Source organism: Rhincodon typus, chromosome 23, assembly GCF_021869965.1.
Source record: "Rhincodon typus isolate 14 chromosome 23, sRhiTyp1.1, whole genome shotgun sequence".
Classification (NCBI taxonomy): Eukaryota; Metazoa; Chordata; class Chondrichthyes; order Orectolobiformes; family Rhincodontidae; genus Rhincodon; species Rhincodon typus.
In genome coordinates, this window is record NC_063354.1 from 20,578,693 (window position 1) to 20,594,756 (window position 16,064).

Consider the following 16,064-nt stretch of genomic DNA (forward strand, 5'->3'; position numbering starts at 1 on the left):
TAATCTTTTTCTCAGTAATTAGTTTTGGCAATCCAGGTCTCTTGTAGGCAAGTAGTTTCAATGTTCAGCTAGTTCAGTTTCATATTGATCACGGCTGTCTTGTTCACAATTATTGATCAGCCGTAAGTAATCTGTCATTGGTGAATCTGCCGAGCCTGCATCCTCAGTTTATTCCTTTACAATGGTGAGACCAATATAAGAACCTAATATATAGCAGCAGAATTCAGCCATTCAACCCATCGAGTCTGCACCACCATTTGATCATGGCTGATGTGTTTCTCCACCCTATTCTCCTGCCTTCTCCCTGTAACCCTTGATCCCTTTACCAATCAAGAACCTATCTATCTCTACTTAAATACACTCAATGACTTGACCTCCACAGCCTTCTGTGACAATGAGTTCCATAGATTCACCATCCTTTGAAGAAATTCCATCTCATCTCATTCCCTTCATTCTGAGTCTATGCCCTCGGGTCCTAGTCTCTCCTACTCATGGAAACATTTTCTCCACATCAACTCTATCCAGGCCTGTCAGTATTCTTAAGTTTCAATGAGATTCCCCCCCACCATTCTGAATTCCATCAAGTACAGGCCCAGAGTTCTCAACTGCTCCTTATTTGTCAAGCCCTTCAGTCACGGGATCATTCTTGTGAACTTCCTCTGGACACCCTCCAAAGCCAGCATACCCCTTCTAAGGTAATGGCCCCAAAATGCTAACAATGCAAAATGCAATATGACCAGAGCCTTATACAGCCTCAGCAGCACATTTCTGCTTTTGTATTCTAGCCCTCTCTTTTGCCTTCCGAACTGCCAACTGAACCTGCGCATTAACCTTAAGAGAATCCTGAACTTGGACTTCAGAGTTCCTTTGAGCTTCTGAATTATAGAGCCTTTCCCCACTTAGAAAACGGCTACACCTTTATTCTTCCTACCAAAGTTCATAACATCACACTTTGCCACACTGTGTTCCATCTGCCACTTCCTTGCCCACTCTCCCAGCCTGTTCAAGTCCTTTTGCAGCCTCTGCACTTTCTCAATACTATCTGTCTCCATCTACCTTTGTGTCATCTACAAACTTAGCGACAATGCCCTCAGTTCCTTTGTCCAGATTATTAATGTAAAACATGAATAGTTGTGGTCCCAACACAAACCCCTGCAGAACTCTACTAGTAACCTGCTGCCAATCCTGAAAAAGACTCCTTTATCCATACTCTCTGCCTTCTGCCAGTCAGCTAATCTCCATCTTTTCCTGTGTTTTGCCCCTAACATCATGGGTTTTTATTTTATTTAGCAGCCTCTTGGGTGGCACCTTGTCAAAGGCCTACTGGAAATCCAAATAGATCATGTCCACTGGCTCTTGTGTGTTTGAATGTCCATAAAAAGAAACAAACTGCTTAGTTTCCACTTCTGCTATTTGAGATGTACCCTTGGCATCTCTCTGTCAGATAAGGTCTTCAATTCACAAGACCTGCAGTATTTTAATTTTATCACACCACATTCATTGCTAAGGCAATGATGTCTTCAGTTCAGCCATGTTCATCAAATAGATAAAGGCCATATACCCAAAGACCTTCTGTAGGTTGAACTGGCCACTTGGTCATGACCATGGTATACATACCTCCACCACACGTACATTGCAGGGCAGATATGAAGGTGATCAGTACTGATAGTTGCAACTACGAGACAGTTGCTGTCACCTCTAGAGGCTGACAGTTGGGGCATTGGAAGAGGTAACAGCAGAAAAGCAAAACTCAGCTGGCCAAGAAGAGGACCTAGAGAAAACAGAGGATAGCAAATCATGCCCCTTCCCAGTCCACTGTAATCCTCTGCAGCAAATGTGGCAGAGATTGTCGTGCCAGAATGAAGCTCCTGAGATGCACCAGGTGATGTTTAACATGGACTTGATCACTATGGCCTTATGCAATGAAAGGCTGCCACTGTTGTGAAACTGCAGTGATTGGACAACAGTACTGTGAACTAGTCCCATTATCTCCAGCTTATAAATGAAAACCTGGTCCAAGATCTCTTGTACCTCTTTCCTATCTTGGTAAATAATATGAGGATAACTTGGTGGAATTTCAATATTGGGTCTTCCCAAAGTGTGGGGTCTGGGGGCTGAATATTTGGAGTCACGAGCTCTGAGGCAGTTGCAGCTGACACCGCCCCAAATTCCCCCCTACTTAAATAGTTCTTCTCCTCCTCCCCACTGCTCACTAAGGGGTCACAACCACTTTATAGCCTCAAAATATAGCTGTATTGAGAAAGAGGATTTGAAGCAGTGTTTTATATTCTCCAAATGGACATCCAACTCGAATAATTTTTTTAAGTGTAATTGTGTATGTAGAGCATTCAGACAAGACAGTGGATTAGTAACATCGCACTTTGAAACTAAGGGTGAGCTTTTTTCACCTGCTAAAGTCACCTTTAGCTAATTGTCAAAATGAAAGGTGTGGTTTCTGACTTCTTTAGGCAATAAGTACATCTTCATAACTGCTGTCGAACCTTGTCCTGTTGTCACTTTAAATGTTGAACTTAAAAAGGTTAAGACTAAAGAAATTAAATTCTAAAATAATGTAAATATTTCTACAAATTAAACTCATGTTGTGTGAATATTTTGCAATAAATGATCTTCTATGCTTTGTTTAATAGAGGAGCACTTGAACTTGCACTGATAGGAAATGACCGTTTATTGTTACAAATGTGAAGTTTGTAAATTTTATATTTCTGGAGTAGTAAAGAGGGTTATGTGTGCTCCTCTAAATCCTGTTTGTCAACAAGCCTGGGGGACTTGGTTGTTATGGGAACAGGACAATTTACTGGGAAGAAGGTGCTAGATGATGACATCTGTAAACAATGACCAGAGCAGCCGTACTGATGATCAGTACTTCATCTCCAAGTCTCAAAGGGAGTTGTTAAGATTGTCAGATTTTATAAACAATTAAAAGCTGTCAATTTAGTTCCAAGATAGAATGGAATTAGGGTCTTAAATGACAGCTAAATAGCATTTCTACGTGGATATAAGATGCATAAAATTCAAGATGCCATGGGTATGGGCCAGGGTGAGCAACTCTAGATGATAAAATAAGGAATACTTTACCATGAGGAGGGAAGTAGGTATAGTGTGCTGCCCATAATTACAAAGCAGGCAGGGATGCTTGTGGTCAGCTTGTTCACTGACCAGCCCTCTCATCAGGCTACTTGAAACACAGCCCTGGTCTCAAGCCACCAACTGATACCTTGACACATCCACGGAAGCAAAACCTGACAGACAGAAGAAATCTGGGACAAAATATCAAAGTATAGTTTTGTACTTCAGAGTGTAGTCTTTAGCCAATATTCTATTTAATTTGTTTGATCCAACAGAAGTCTTAAAACGGAACATTTTGTTTTGTAATCCTACCAATCAGTCATTGGCAAGTCAAATACCTTCTTAAAAGTTAACTGTCGCGACAAGAATTGGAATATCATCTAGAATCTCTAATTATCACTTGGCTTATAGGGTGGTTTCTGGATAATACACTTGTGTTTCTCTGTAAAATCTACCTTTGAGACCTCAAAGATCCACTTTTTTTAATCAGAGGTCATGATATAGCGTTGTGTATAGGGTGTGCCAGTGAGCGATTCAAAAAGAGAGAGAGAGAGAATTGCTGCTTGTTAATCATGGATTAAGCACCTTTGGCAAAGACACAATTGTTTCTGCCTCTGTCATTATTTTCCTGAAACTACTGTCTGAAGAATCAGATGGTCCAAAGTGATTATTTTGAAATGGGTATGCTGCCAGTTTTATAGAATAGAGATTTTTTAAAAAATGAGTGTAGAATCAGCAGGAAGTATTGTACATAAATTGCGAATAATTTGTTCTCCATAGGGAGCCAAGAGCTTAGGGCTGTGAGGTATAACAGTTGCCAGTCAGCTGGAAGTTTCCAGAATATTTTAAGTCTTTGTAAATGGTTCAGGTCTTGTATGTGAGCTAATTGTTTTAGGGATATGCAATCTTCAAGGAAAATCCTCTACAGCACTGAGGGACTGATGGATTAGATCCATTGGCTGTTTTACATTATTGGTGATTGGAACCAACTGTTCACCATCTAGCTAAATTTTCTTTTCCTCCCAGGCAAAATGATAAATAAGTTTCCCATGGTGCACAGGGTATGTATCATGTTTGTGATGTATCTGTGAACTGTACGATTGTTGGTCTGATAGAAATCAGTGGTTTGAAAGAATTAAATAACATAAAAGCTTATGGTAAGAATCCAAGCCACAGATAAAAGTTGCCCTGCTTCTGGGTCATACTTGAGGGATGTTGTATCACGGAGACAGCTTCTCTTGTGAAGCAGGAAGTGGTGAAAGGTTATAATCTCTATGTCAAGGTAGAATTTTCAAGTTCTGTAAATGATGTAAATGCCTCTAGTTCTTTTTGTATTTTATGAAATCATGTAGTTCATTTCTTTAGGAATTTCTACCATCAGCTTACTTGCTGCATGTTACTTTGCAATAGCAGTCAGCAATTCTGTACAAAATTGTGGAAACAACAATGTTAAGATGCTTACTGCAGTTAACAGCAAAGTAAACAACTGCAGGGATATAGTTACAACAAAATAACAATGCTTCTTTGCAAAAAAAATGTAATCATTAAATTGTACAGAACGATTTTTAGGCCTTAATGGACTAAAACCACTGAATTATCCACTTTGTCTATCTGCCCATATAATGAGACCATGGGAAGAGTGCCTTGTGGTATATTTATACTCTTTTATAGGCGCCTCACCCATTGTTTTAGACATTCTAACGACAAATAAGCATATGATAAAATGATAAGCTGCAAAACAGCATGTGGCTTAATGGTGATTTAGGGTCCAGCTATAAAAATATGAAAAAGGCAGAGAAGAAGCTGAGTTTCATTAAAAGAGGCTTATAGTTTTTTTTAGTCAGTGTCTACCATTTATACTGAAGTAGTAGTCAATCTCACGTAAAAGTTGACTTCCAACTTTTGGCCAAAAATCTGAACTCTTCCTATTTACTACCCACTTGCTGCCTCTTCCACAGGCAGACTCTTTTCTCTTTCTCTTGCCAGCCTTCCCAATTGTTGCCTGTTCCTCAGGCAGATTCACTGGACTTCCAATATTCACTGCCTGTCCTGCAGGCTGACCTGTCTCTCCTGCTGCCTCATCCACAGACCAACTCTCCTGGTCATTAACTCTCCAGTTAATGGAGACCAGCTCTCTCCCCTTCTTCGATCTTCCCACTTGCCATTTTCTCCTGAACTCTTGCTTTGAGTGAGAGTACAGGAGAGGACTTTGGAGGAAGACACATTGAGTGAAAGCAGCTGTGATTGGGGGAGAGAGAGTTTTGGGAGCAAAGCAAGCTGTTCCAAAGTGGCGCCAGTCGGGTCATGCACATTCTGTCAACCCCAGCGCAAAGCAATAGTGAAGTGAAAATATCAAAATACGTCATGATACCAAAGAATATGCATAGATTTCAATCCCTCAAAAATATTACTCAGGTCTAAGTTGACTCCCCCCAAATTCTTGCCTAAAAATTTGAGCTCACAAAGTCGACTTTTTTACACAGATAGAAATAGTTAATGCTAATTCTGTTATACAGATCACTATTTAAATAATGTTCAATCTTTGGCAATTCATTTCTACCTTCTCAGACTTTTCACCATCACCCCTACCTCTGTTCAACACCAATGTATATAAAAAGTCAATGATTTAAATATTTATAGTATTGAAATATGATGAGGTAGTAAGTATATGTTGTTTTCCTAAAAAATAAATAAGCGCGGGTTATGGTGTGATTTGATCAAGGTGTTTAACTAAGGAAGGGATTGAATGGGTCACCACAAAATGAATGTTGTCCTCTTGTGAGTACAGGCTGGCCTTTAAGGTAAAGGTAACGTCACTATAGACTCAGCAGACCATGGGACTACTCTCTCATTAGTGAGAGACCATTGGTACTAGTTTAAGGTGAGAGTGACCACACCTCAGACAAGGAATGAGGTTGAGAAGGCGGAATCCTCATGACAACCTTAGCCAATGTGGGAGTTGAACCTGTGCCGTTGGCATCACACTGCATCGCCGACCAGCCACCCAGCCAACTCAGCGAGGGCTGACTTAACTAAAGCATATTATATCCTGACTGTTCTTGACAAGGACAGGATATTTCCACTTGTGGGTGAATGCAAGACTTGGGAGGCACTGTTTTAACGTTAGAAGTCATCCCCTCAGGACAATGATGAGTATTTTTTCTGTTACAGGGTTGTGCAACTTTTGAACTCTCTGCCTCAGAAGGTGGTGGAGAAGAGGTCATTAAATATTTTTAAGACAGGGTGGATAGATTCTTGTTGTGGCAGGGGAATCCTGGGTTAGCTACTATTCTGGAAATTGAAAGATAAACTGATTAACATGGCCTTATTGCAGGACAGAGCAGGATTGAGGGTCTGAATGATCAATTTCGACTCCTGCCTTGTATGTTTGCAACGGGGAAATTATTCTTGCAGTTAAGCAGTGCTTCCTTAGGAAAGAAAATACTTTTTATCTCAGAAATCAATCTAGTAAACCTTTGCTGAATGTCTACCAAAGTAAGTATACATATGGAGACCAAAATGCAACACAGTATTTCAGGTATGGTCTCACCAAAGCTCTGGATAATTGCAGCCACACCTCCTTTCTCTTCAATTCAAATCCTCTTGAAAAAACATGACTTTATGCATCATTTGTCACTTTCTTACCCATTCATCTAACATATCTTTATATCCTTCTGCATGTTTCGTCCTCATAGACATTTTTCCCTACACGTTTATGACTGTTTAATCATATTTGATTACTGCTTTCTGCAATTAAAATAGAACATTTTTCTATTCCACATCAATTGTTTTAGCAGTTCTGAGGGTTTAAGTAACTATTCAAATATAAGCAACAGAGAAGAGGTTAATGACTTTGAAACAGGATATAGTAATGAGTGAAAATTGTTGTTGTTCACAGAAAGCTCAGCTCTAACTTGGCATAAATGTACAATGTTTAAAGTAAATCCCTTTAAAATCAGCTTTCTTCTTCTTAAAATCTTTGACAGACCTCTCACTTCATAAAACTACCATCCCATTGAGTCGCATGAATTACCATACTTTGTGGGAGCAGTGTTGTTTATAAATGTCAGTCATAAGATCAGATAATGATGACTATTGGGATATGTAAGACTTCTCTAAACCCATGTACACGGTTGGGATTCTACATTGGTTCAAATAGTCCATCACAAGTTGAGTAGATATCCCCAACTGAACCAGTGACGGGAGCAAAATCTCAGTAATAATCTGAAAATTACTCAATGCAGAACCTGTACATTTATTAACTAATAAATGAAGATGCATTAGTCATTTTATTCCTGTAATAAGGTGTAATTCTTATAAGTGGAAAGCAAATCTCAAGCAATTATTGTGTGTTTATTTTATTTTTCCCCAGGCACTCATGTTTTTGGCTGTAATTGCTGCCGTTGGCTTGGCCCTCAATTTAATTTTCATCTCCATTTACTTATTATGCATCTGCTGCTGTAAGCGAACTGATGATGAGGAAATTAAGAGGCCACATTCGTGCTGTGTCATGTGGACTGTTGTGACAGCTGGACTTATCTGCTGGTGAGTATAAGATATTACGATGTAAGGTGTGTGATTTCTGTATATTCTAAGATCATTTATTTTGGAGTTTTGAATTCTGTGTTTCTGAAGTGATTCAGTTATTAGCTTGTAAGTATTTCTGTAGCCATGGTGATTTCTTTTCCTAAAGCAGTTGTGAGAGTGATGGTTCAGGAGGGTTAATGGGAATTTGTTTATATTGGGAGGTTTTTTTTTAAATGAATGAACAAGCTAAAGAATTGTGCATTAGGTTTTCAGTTTAGAAGGTCAGTAATTGATTGATTTCTTTTGACTAGGGGAAACAACCATAACTGCAAGAAATGTTTTAGTTTCAGCTTGACCAGTTTACAGAAGCTGGATATGTAAAATAGTTATTCCTGAGAAAGGGAGGTAGTTTTGGATCATTATAAAATAGGTTACTCCAGTGTAAGGAGTTTACTTTAAAGTTCCAAACCAAAATTGTTTGGTTATAACATGGAAAGTGTTATTTGAAGCTGATAAAATCTATGCTCAGCTGTATTAAGACTCCAGGAAGAGGTTTTCAGATTCTGAAGCCAACGTTAAGTAAAGCCCTGTAGATATGGAAGACCAGGGAATTCTCTCTTGTGTGAGTATTACAAAGGAGTGCTTTTGGAATTAATTCGATTGTACTTTACTGTGTGTTTTGACATCTTTAAATTTTTCTTTCTATGTAAATAATTTGGTTTATTCTGTTTACTCCTCTTCTTTTGCGCAATAACTGACAATTGTATACAGTTAAACCTGAATCTGCAGCTTTGAGTGTTTGTGTTTCAGTGAAAGACCACCTTTTAAACCCAAAAAAAGTCCAATAAACCAGCTTTCAGTCTGGGATCTGATTATCAAGCAGTAACATCAGCTGGGATCATAACAGTATGAAAGTTCTCTTTTCATAGAAAAGGTTGACCCATGAGCCATTCAGTGCGATGCAATTTCCTCTTCTCTGTGATCTGCCAGAACAATCAACAAATCACTGCAGTGACAATATTACTGCTTGTTTAAATCCAGTTTTTAAATTTTAACTTATATTTAAGTGTGCATTTAATGAAGTGGCACTCTATTTTTGCATATATCTGTAAAACTAAAATTGGTTACATTAAAAGGGATTGTTGAAAGTTGTTTGCATTCAGTAAGATGTTAGTTGTACCTTCCTATGGGTGAATGTACTTTAGACTGAAGATTTGATTTTATTTTTCCTTGCCGTTCAACGGTTTGACCTCTGCATTTGGTGTATTGGAACTGATGTCCTGGTTGGCTGGAGAGAGAATAATTAAATACTGATCGTATTCTTGAATGTAATCCAGTGATCTTCCCACTGGAAAGTGCATTTGTATTTCTGGAGCAGTCTAATCGACTTAATTATGATTCTTTCTATGATGAGTAGCATAATGATAATCCTTTGTTATAGCTCTTGAACAAATAGTCATGGAGGTAATGTGTTAGGGCACTACAAAGTCTGTAGCATGTTAGTGCAGAATGAATTCATGCCTTCAGGTGAATTGAAGGAAAAATTGGATTAACAGCAATAATAAAAATTTGTGTTTATCTTTTGTCAGTCTTCCCTTTTTCAACTCCAAGTGATTGTATATTTTTTGCTATTGTGAAATAGAGGCAGATTAGCAATGGTCTAGATTGCTGATGATATGCTTGTCTGTGTGGGTAATGGAATAGAGCAAAGAATTTTGAATTAGAAGATACAGGAGAAACAGTGAGGAATATTTTTCTTCCAAACCACAAAGTCTACTCTATCACTACCGGAAATAGGGATTGGGAAGGAATGTGTCTTGGAGAAAAGGTGAAGTGTTCTGAAATGGCCCTTTTGCTGATTAAGCTTTGGAAGGGTGATTCTTGCAAGATGATCAGGTGGAAGAGGATAGCTGTGCATGAGCACAAGCTCTATCCCCGAGAATATAATTTCACAGAGAACCTCAACTCCCATTCCCTTCCCCAAGTGACCATTTTATTACACGGTCCTACATAATATCAACTCGACGTATAAGCCTGGTGGCTTCACAACAAAATCCAATTTGATCACATCCAGCTAATCACTTCTAATTAGGGATCACAAGTTAAGGGTGTGTTTGCTGGGCTTAAAGGTAGATAAGGAAGGATTTCTTCTCTCAGAGAGTCACTGCAATTCTCTTCCCTATAAGCAGTGGTAGCTTGGTCATTGAATGCACTTGAAACTGAGTTGGGCAGATTATCAGTTGACAAGGAGATCAAGGGTTATAGGAATAGGTGAAAAACTGGAGTTATGACCACTATCAGAGCAGCAGTATCTTATTGAATGGCAGAATGGGCTAGAGGGGCTGAATAGCCTACTCCTACTCCTGTTCCTATTTCTGATGTTCCTCTGCTGGAGAACTAACTAAATGTGGGATCAAAACAGATATTTTCTCTATTTGTGTATTCCAAAGATATGTCATTATCAGTAGCCACTGAACCATTGAGTAAGTCTTTCTCCACTACGGTTCTGATGTATAAAATCTCATTTGCCTGGTTGCTAGATGATTCAGGTCAGGAATAACCATTTTGCAAGCACAAGATTTTGGTTAGAAACCATGTAAAATTGAATAATTTGGTTGGAAAAGGACTCCTGTTGACCAACAAAAGAGACATTGTCTCCAAATTCTTCCTGGAGAAGTGTCAAGCATTTAAAATATTAATAAATTGAATCTGTTTGAATTTGTGATTCTTGTGACTATGTCCTGTTCTGTGAATAAAGCCAATCTTAATTTTATCTTGTGACTTTCAAGCTGTAATGTTTAGTTATCAGCTTTCATTTTGATGGGAGATATTCTTAATAAAGGGGTGAAAGGTTATCAGGGCAGATGGGAATATGGATTATTCAGATCAACCATGGCCTTATTGAATGGTGGAGCAGGTTCATGGGGCTTGTTGATCTGTTCCAGCTCCTAATTCATGTTATCATATGTAACCAGTTGTAACACCTTGGTCATAACAGAAAGCAATCTTTTCTACTTTTTCCTGATTTATTCTCTATTTTGTTTTGGTTAAGAAGTGACTTCTGTTCCACATTAGTCAGGATTTACGTCTACTATTCCGCTGTAGTTTCACAAGTCATGAATTCTCCCACTAGCTTGGTACTGAAATTTCCTTCGGGGGAAAAACTTTGTTGAGGTCAACTTTCTTTGCTGAAGAGAAGAAACGTTGGATCTGCAATACATTTCCTATTTTCGGTATATCTCACTTTTCGGCAGTCCTTAACTGGTTGAGTTGTTTTGCTACAGTGATTTCCGTACAGGAGCTTTTTAATAAAAATGTTATTTGGTTTTGAGATATGTCCTGCAAAAGTTCAGAACTGGTTCTTTAGCTTCACACAGTGTTGCATTGATGGTTTGGTTAGTCCTGGATTGGAGATGTTTCTTGTAGGTCTTTTGCCTGCATCCAGTTGCCATGACAGTGAAATGAATGGCAAGTCAACTATCCCAGAAATCAATCCACATAGACTATGTAAGAGTTAGAGGTCATGAGCAGATTTTTTTTTTAAAAAATGGAATGAAAGCTAATGGAGTGTATGCCTTCCTTGTCCAAAGATTAAATTATAAGGAATGGGGATGTATTCCACAGAATTTGAATGATTAAAGGTGATTTGATCATTGTTTTCAAGAAATTAAAGGAGTAGATCAGTGCAGACAGTCAGCAGATATGTGCACACAGCTTAGACAGAGCATTGGATTGGGTAAGGTAGATAAAAATAAACTATTTTTGCTAGTTTAGGAATCTAGAACTACAGACATAGGTTAAAAATTAACGCCAGGTCTTTCAGGAGTGAACTTCAGAAGCGCTTTTACAAGTCAAGTGTGGTTGGTGTTTGGAATATTCTGCTGCAAGTGGCAGTTGATACTGGGTCAGTTATTAATTTAAAGCTTGAAACTTACAGATTTCTGTTAACCAAAGATAATGGGGTAAATGTGGATGAATATGAAATAAGGTCACAGATCATTCATGATCTCATTGAATGATTTAACAGGTTCAAGAGCCTTATTGACTTATTTCTGTTTTTCTTCCTCAATGCATTAACCTCTACTGAAGGAAACTTAATTTTCTATACAGTATTGTTAAAATTGCAGCCATCTATTTCCAATTGGTACATTTTGTATGCCATCTTGTTATATATTTGCTGCTTTAAGAATAGAAATTATGATGAAATAAATATGTACGATCATTCATCTCTGATTTTGAGTATTGAGCTGATTCGGTCCCCGTAATACTCATTTTTAAAATAATCATAAGACAGTGCTTAATGCATTAAAGTCCATTTTTATTTAGTCACTGTTGATCACAGAAGCACCTCAATTTGTTGTAAAATTGTATTTCATTCAACACTTTACAAGCAGTCCTCCAGGAGATCTAGTAATGAAATCAACAAATGTAATGAAGGCAGAGGTGAAAGCAATAGGAATTCAGAATGAATGAAATTCTTTGCTGCTGTTGTATAACCTACAAATTACAGACTGCAGTGTTCTGGGTAGTTGTAGTAGGGAAGGAAAGACTAAAATTTTACAGTGCGTTCTGTCTCTAAAGATGCATTTCCTTTATTGTACATCCTCAACTGTAATTTGCCTGTTATTACTGTCGAGCTATGAAATGTGAAAAATATTGTATTAATGGAATCTATTTTTAGCATTATAATCTCTCTTGTGACTGCTCTTGTGATGCAGAATACATTGTGTCTGCTTTGAAGAGTCGAGCTAAGCAGAAGTTGCAAAAAATGCTCCTACAGGAATTTGTTTTATTGTTCTTCATTGGCAGTGAGCTACCCTGCTCTTAATTTCACAGGTCAAAGCTTTCAGAAGCTTGACTTCTTAGTCAAAACATAATTTAAACATTATAAATTGTCCTTATTTTGCTTTTAGAGTTGAAGGAATTTCCATTCTTGGCATGAACAAACAATGTACAATCTATTTTGAAAGAAGTCTTGACTGCAAAATAAATGTAATCACCAGATGCATTCCTTTTCTGAAAAAAAATTGAAGCTACAGTGGCTTTCATTTTCACCAATCTGATTAGCATATTACAGTTACACAGTGTTTGCATTTCAGCACAGTATTATTCATCCTGTTTTGTCACTTAATGTCCACAGCATCAGAAAAACTGCTCCTGTCAAATATCAGCAGTATAGGACCTAATCTCCTTTGTTTGTAGGAAACATGCCATAGTGATATACAAGTCCAGTCATATTTGAGAAATATTAACAATCCTTGGGTTCAATGCAGATCAAAATGAAATAGAAAATAGAAGTCACCAGAATAGGAAAAACTGAAAGGGAAATTCAGGTACTGTGTTTGCTTCTCCTGTAAGGTGATTCTTACTTTAATGCAATATTAGATGTTTATACCTTACTCAATAATCCTGGAAATATTCACACCATAGGCCTCACAAATTTTCACTGACCTACCACCATAAAATTAAAAAAGGTTGAGTGAATGAAATCTATCTGAAGTTTTACAATATTTAATTCTCACACATTCGGATCATTAGTAAGATGGTAACATATAGATGATGATGATGTTCATTATCAGTCAAAACTAAGGTTTTTTGAGTATGGTAGAGCGCAGGACAAATGTGGAATTCCTAACAAAGGCACGCAGGAAAGCCACACACACTGACGAAGTACTGAACTTCAACAACAGCCATCCTAACACACGCACAAACGAAGTTGCGTGAGAACATTATTTAAATGGGCAACATCACACTGCAACAGCACAGAACTACGCCGAGAAGAAGAATACATCTTCCACGTATTCAAGGACAACGGATACCCAAAAATCTAGGTCCGAAGATGCCTATTACACGAACGACACCAGTAAGATACTACATGCCCTGGCACACTCATCACGCTACCTTACATCAGGAACACTTCAGAGCTAACCACAAGATTCCTATGACCACTGGGCATCTAAGTAGCACACAAACCCACATCAATCCAAGACAACTGCTCACCTGAACCAAAGACCCACTACCCACTATGGACAAGACCAATGTCATATACAAGATTCTTTTTTTTTTCTTTATTCATTCACGGGATGAGGGCGTCACTGACCAGGCACCATTTATTGCCCATCCCTAATTGCCCAGAGGGCAGTTCAGAGTCAATCACATTGCCATGGGTCGAGAGTCACATGTGGGCCAGACCAGGGTTTCCTTCCCTAAAGGACATTAGTGAACCAGATGGGTTTTTCCAACAATCAACAATGGTTTGATGGTCATCATTAGGTTCTTAATTCCAGATATTTTATTGAATTCAAATTCCACCATCTGCCGTGGCGGGATTCGAACCTGGGTCCCCAGAACACTATCTGGGGTCCCTGTATTAACAGTCCAGTGATAATACCACTAGGCTGTTGCCTCCCTGCAGAGACTGTGACAAACACTATATTGGACAAACAGGAAGGAAATTAACAACAAGGGTATATGAACATCAATTGGCTACAAGAAGACACGACCAATACTCGCTCACCTCTATCCACGTGGATAAGGAGAACCACCAGTTCAATTGGGACAACACCAAGATCCTGGGGCAAGCAAAGCAGAAACAAACACGGGAATTCCTAGAAGCCTGGTACTCCACGAAGAAAGCCATCAACAAACACATAGAGCTCGACCCTATATACACTCCACTGCGAAGGTAAACCGGAAGTGAGGTAATCCAGTTGTACGGACTCCAGAGTTCAAATAACAGGTGGGAAAACGCAACGGCGCTTCATCAGAGGCTGCACTGATGATGTGATCCAGTCGGGTGATGAAACGTCTGCGGAACAACAACGAACCAGCTCGGCGAGCCAACCAACCACATCAGTCAAAACTAGCCTGAAAACGTTTTCCCAAAATAGCCTTGGCTATCCCTATAAGGTTTTGGAAGAATCTCAGCCCTTTTCAAGGCATTTTTATCCATTTAGAAAATAATTAGGAAATAAATTAACCTGCAAGTGCCAGTACAAGATCAAAAGATTCAGAAATCAGAGTCCAAGAATGAATTTGAATGTTGCAATGACCTTTGACCTGGAAACAGTAGAATAAGGAAATTTCTTTAAAGGCCTGTAGAATCTGCAATTGTTGTGAAGAATGTTTGTTTGAAAATTACTTTTAAGAGGTTGCATCCGTTGTAATTTTCTTGGATAATAAGAAACACCAGTTCATGTGACTTGGTGACCCTTGATTTGGAAGCGAAACTAACAGTTGGAAGCTACAGCCAGACAGTCATGTGGCTAGTGACAGAGAGAAGAACTAAAACAAAGCAAGTTGAGGATGAAGGTAACTAGTGCACAGCTGCAGACAGTGACAAATAGGAATATAGCATTCCTGTGAGAAGAAAAAGCAAATCACTTTCAGGATGAGTTAGATGTTCTGTTTGGCAGAAAAGGAGACAAGAACTCTGAGCTGGCTTAAAAAAAAGTTTAAAATCTGGAAAGCTAAGCGAATGGCTTAGAATCACTAGAGCTTGGTCTTTTTCAAGAGGATACCCAAATATGAATTGGTGTTACGCACATATGAACATATAAATCAGGAGCAGGAATTGATCATTCAGCCCCTCGAGCCTGCTCTGCTATTCAATAAGATCATGACTGATCTGATTGTTACCTGAAATCCACATTCCCGCCTATCCACAATCACCTTTCAACCCCTTGCTTAATAAGGAACCGTTTATCTCTGCCTTAAAAAATATTCAAAGACTCTGCTTCCACCACCATTTCAGGATGAGAGTTCCAAAGACACTCAGTTCTTTGAGAGAGAAAATAGTTCATCTGATCTCGTTCTTAAATGGGTGACCTTTTATTGTTAAAGTGGCATATTATTCTAGATTCTCCCTTAAGAGAAAGCATCCTCTCCACATCTACCCCCTTGAAAGAGATTAATACCTTTCATGATGATTGTGAATCCAGTGAGAGGGATTTGTTGAAATGAGCCTCGCTAATGATAATCATATCCATGAACTTTGAAGGTGAAAACTATTGCTGGATAGGGTTCCTGAACTACCCTGAATGTATAACAACAGTATATTTATGGAACCATACAGCTATGTACTGCTAGTTTATGCAGAGAGTGATGAGAGTAACTATGAAACTGTAAAATGTACTTTTATTGTAGTGATTATTTAAGTGAAATTTACCTTCTTTGTTTGTAGTATAACTTACCTGTTAATTCATATTTAAGTCACGTTGATTCTGATCTGTGTTAAAGTAAAAATGATAAAGTGAAATCTTGTTGGTAATTTCTTCATTTGGAAGTCATTCAATTATGTTTCTTATTTTAATTTACGGTTTCCCTGTGAGAACGTAACAATGCCCACAGCTGCACGTAGTGTCATACCTCACTGGGGCAGTGTGCTGGATGTCAAGCCTTGCTGTTCCCAAAGTCATCACAGAAGTTAAAACATTTTTATCAAAGTACAC

The 16,064-nt window shown here is 38.4% G+C and overlaps 2 protein-coding genes across 3 annotated transcripts in view; both read left to right on the forward strand.

The window, feature by feature from the left end:
• The window catches only part of rpl38 (ribosomal protein L38), a 474,590-nt gene that overhangs the window by 54,079 nt on the left and 404,447 nt on the right, over window positions 1-16,064 (forward strand). The window lies entirely within an intron of this gene.
• The window catches only part of ttyh2 (tweety family member 2), a 119,536-nt gene that overhangs the window by 22,094 nt on the left and 81,378 nt on the right, over window positions 1-16,064 (forward strand). For both annotated transcript variants that reach the window (XM_048611023.1, XM_048611024.1), the window contains exon 2: window positions 7,460-7,632. In XM_048611023.1, the coding sequence (XP_048466980.1) occupies window positions 7,460-7,632 (173 nt within the window). The remainder of the gene's footprint in view (window positions 1-7,459; window positions 7,633-16,064) is intronic.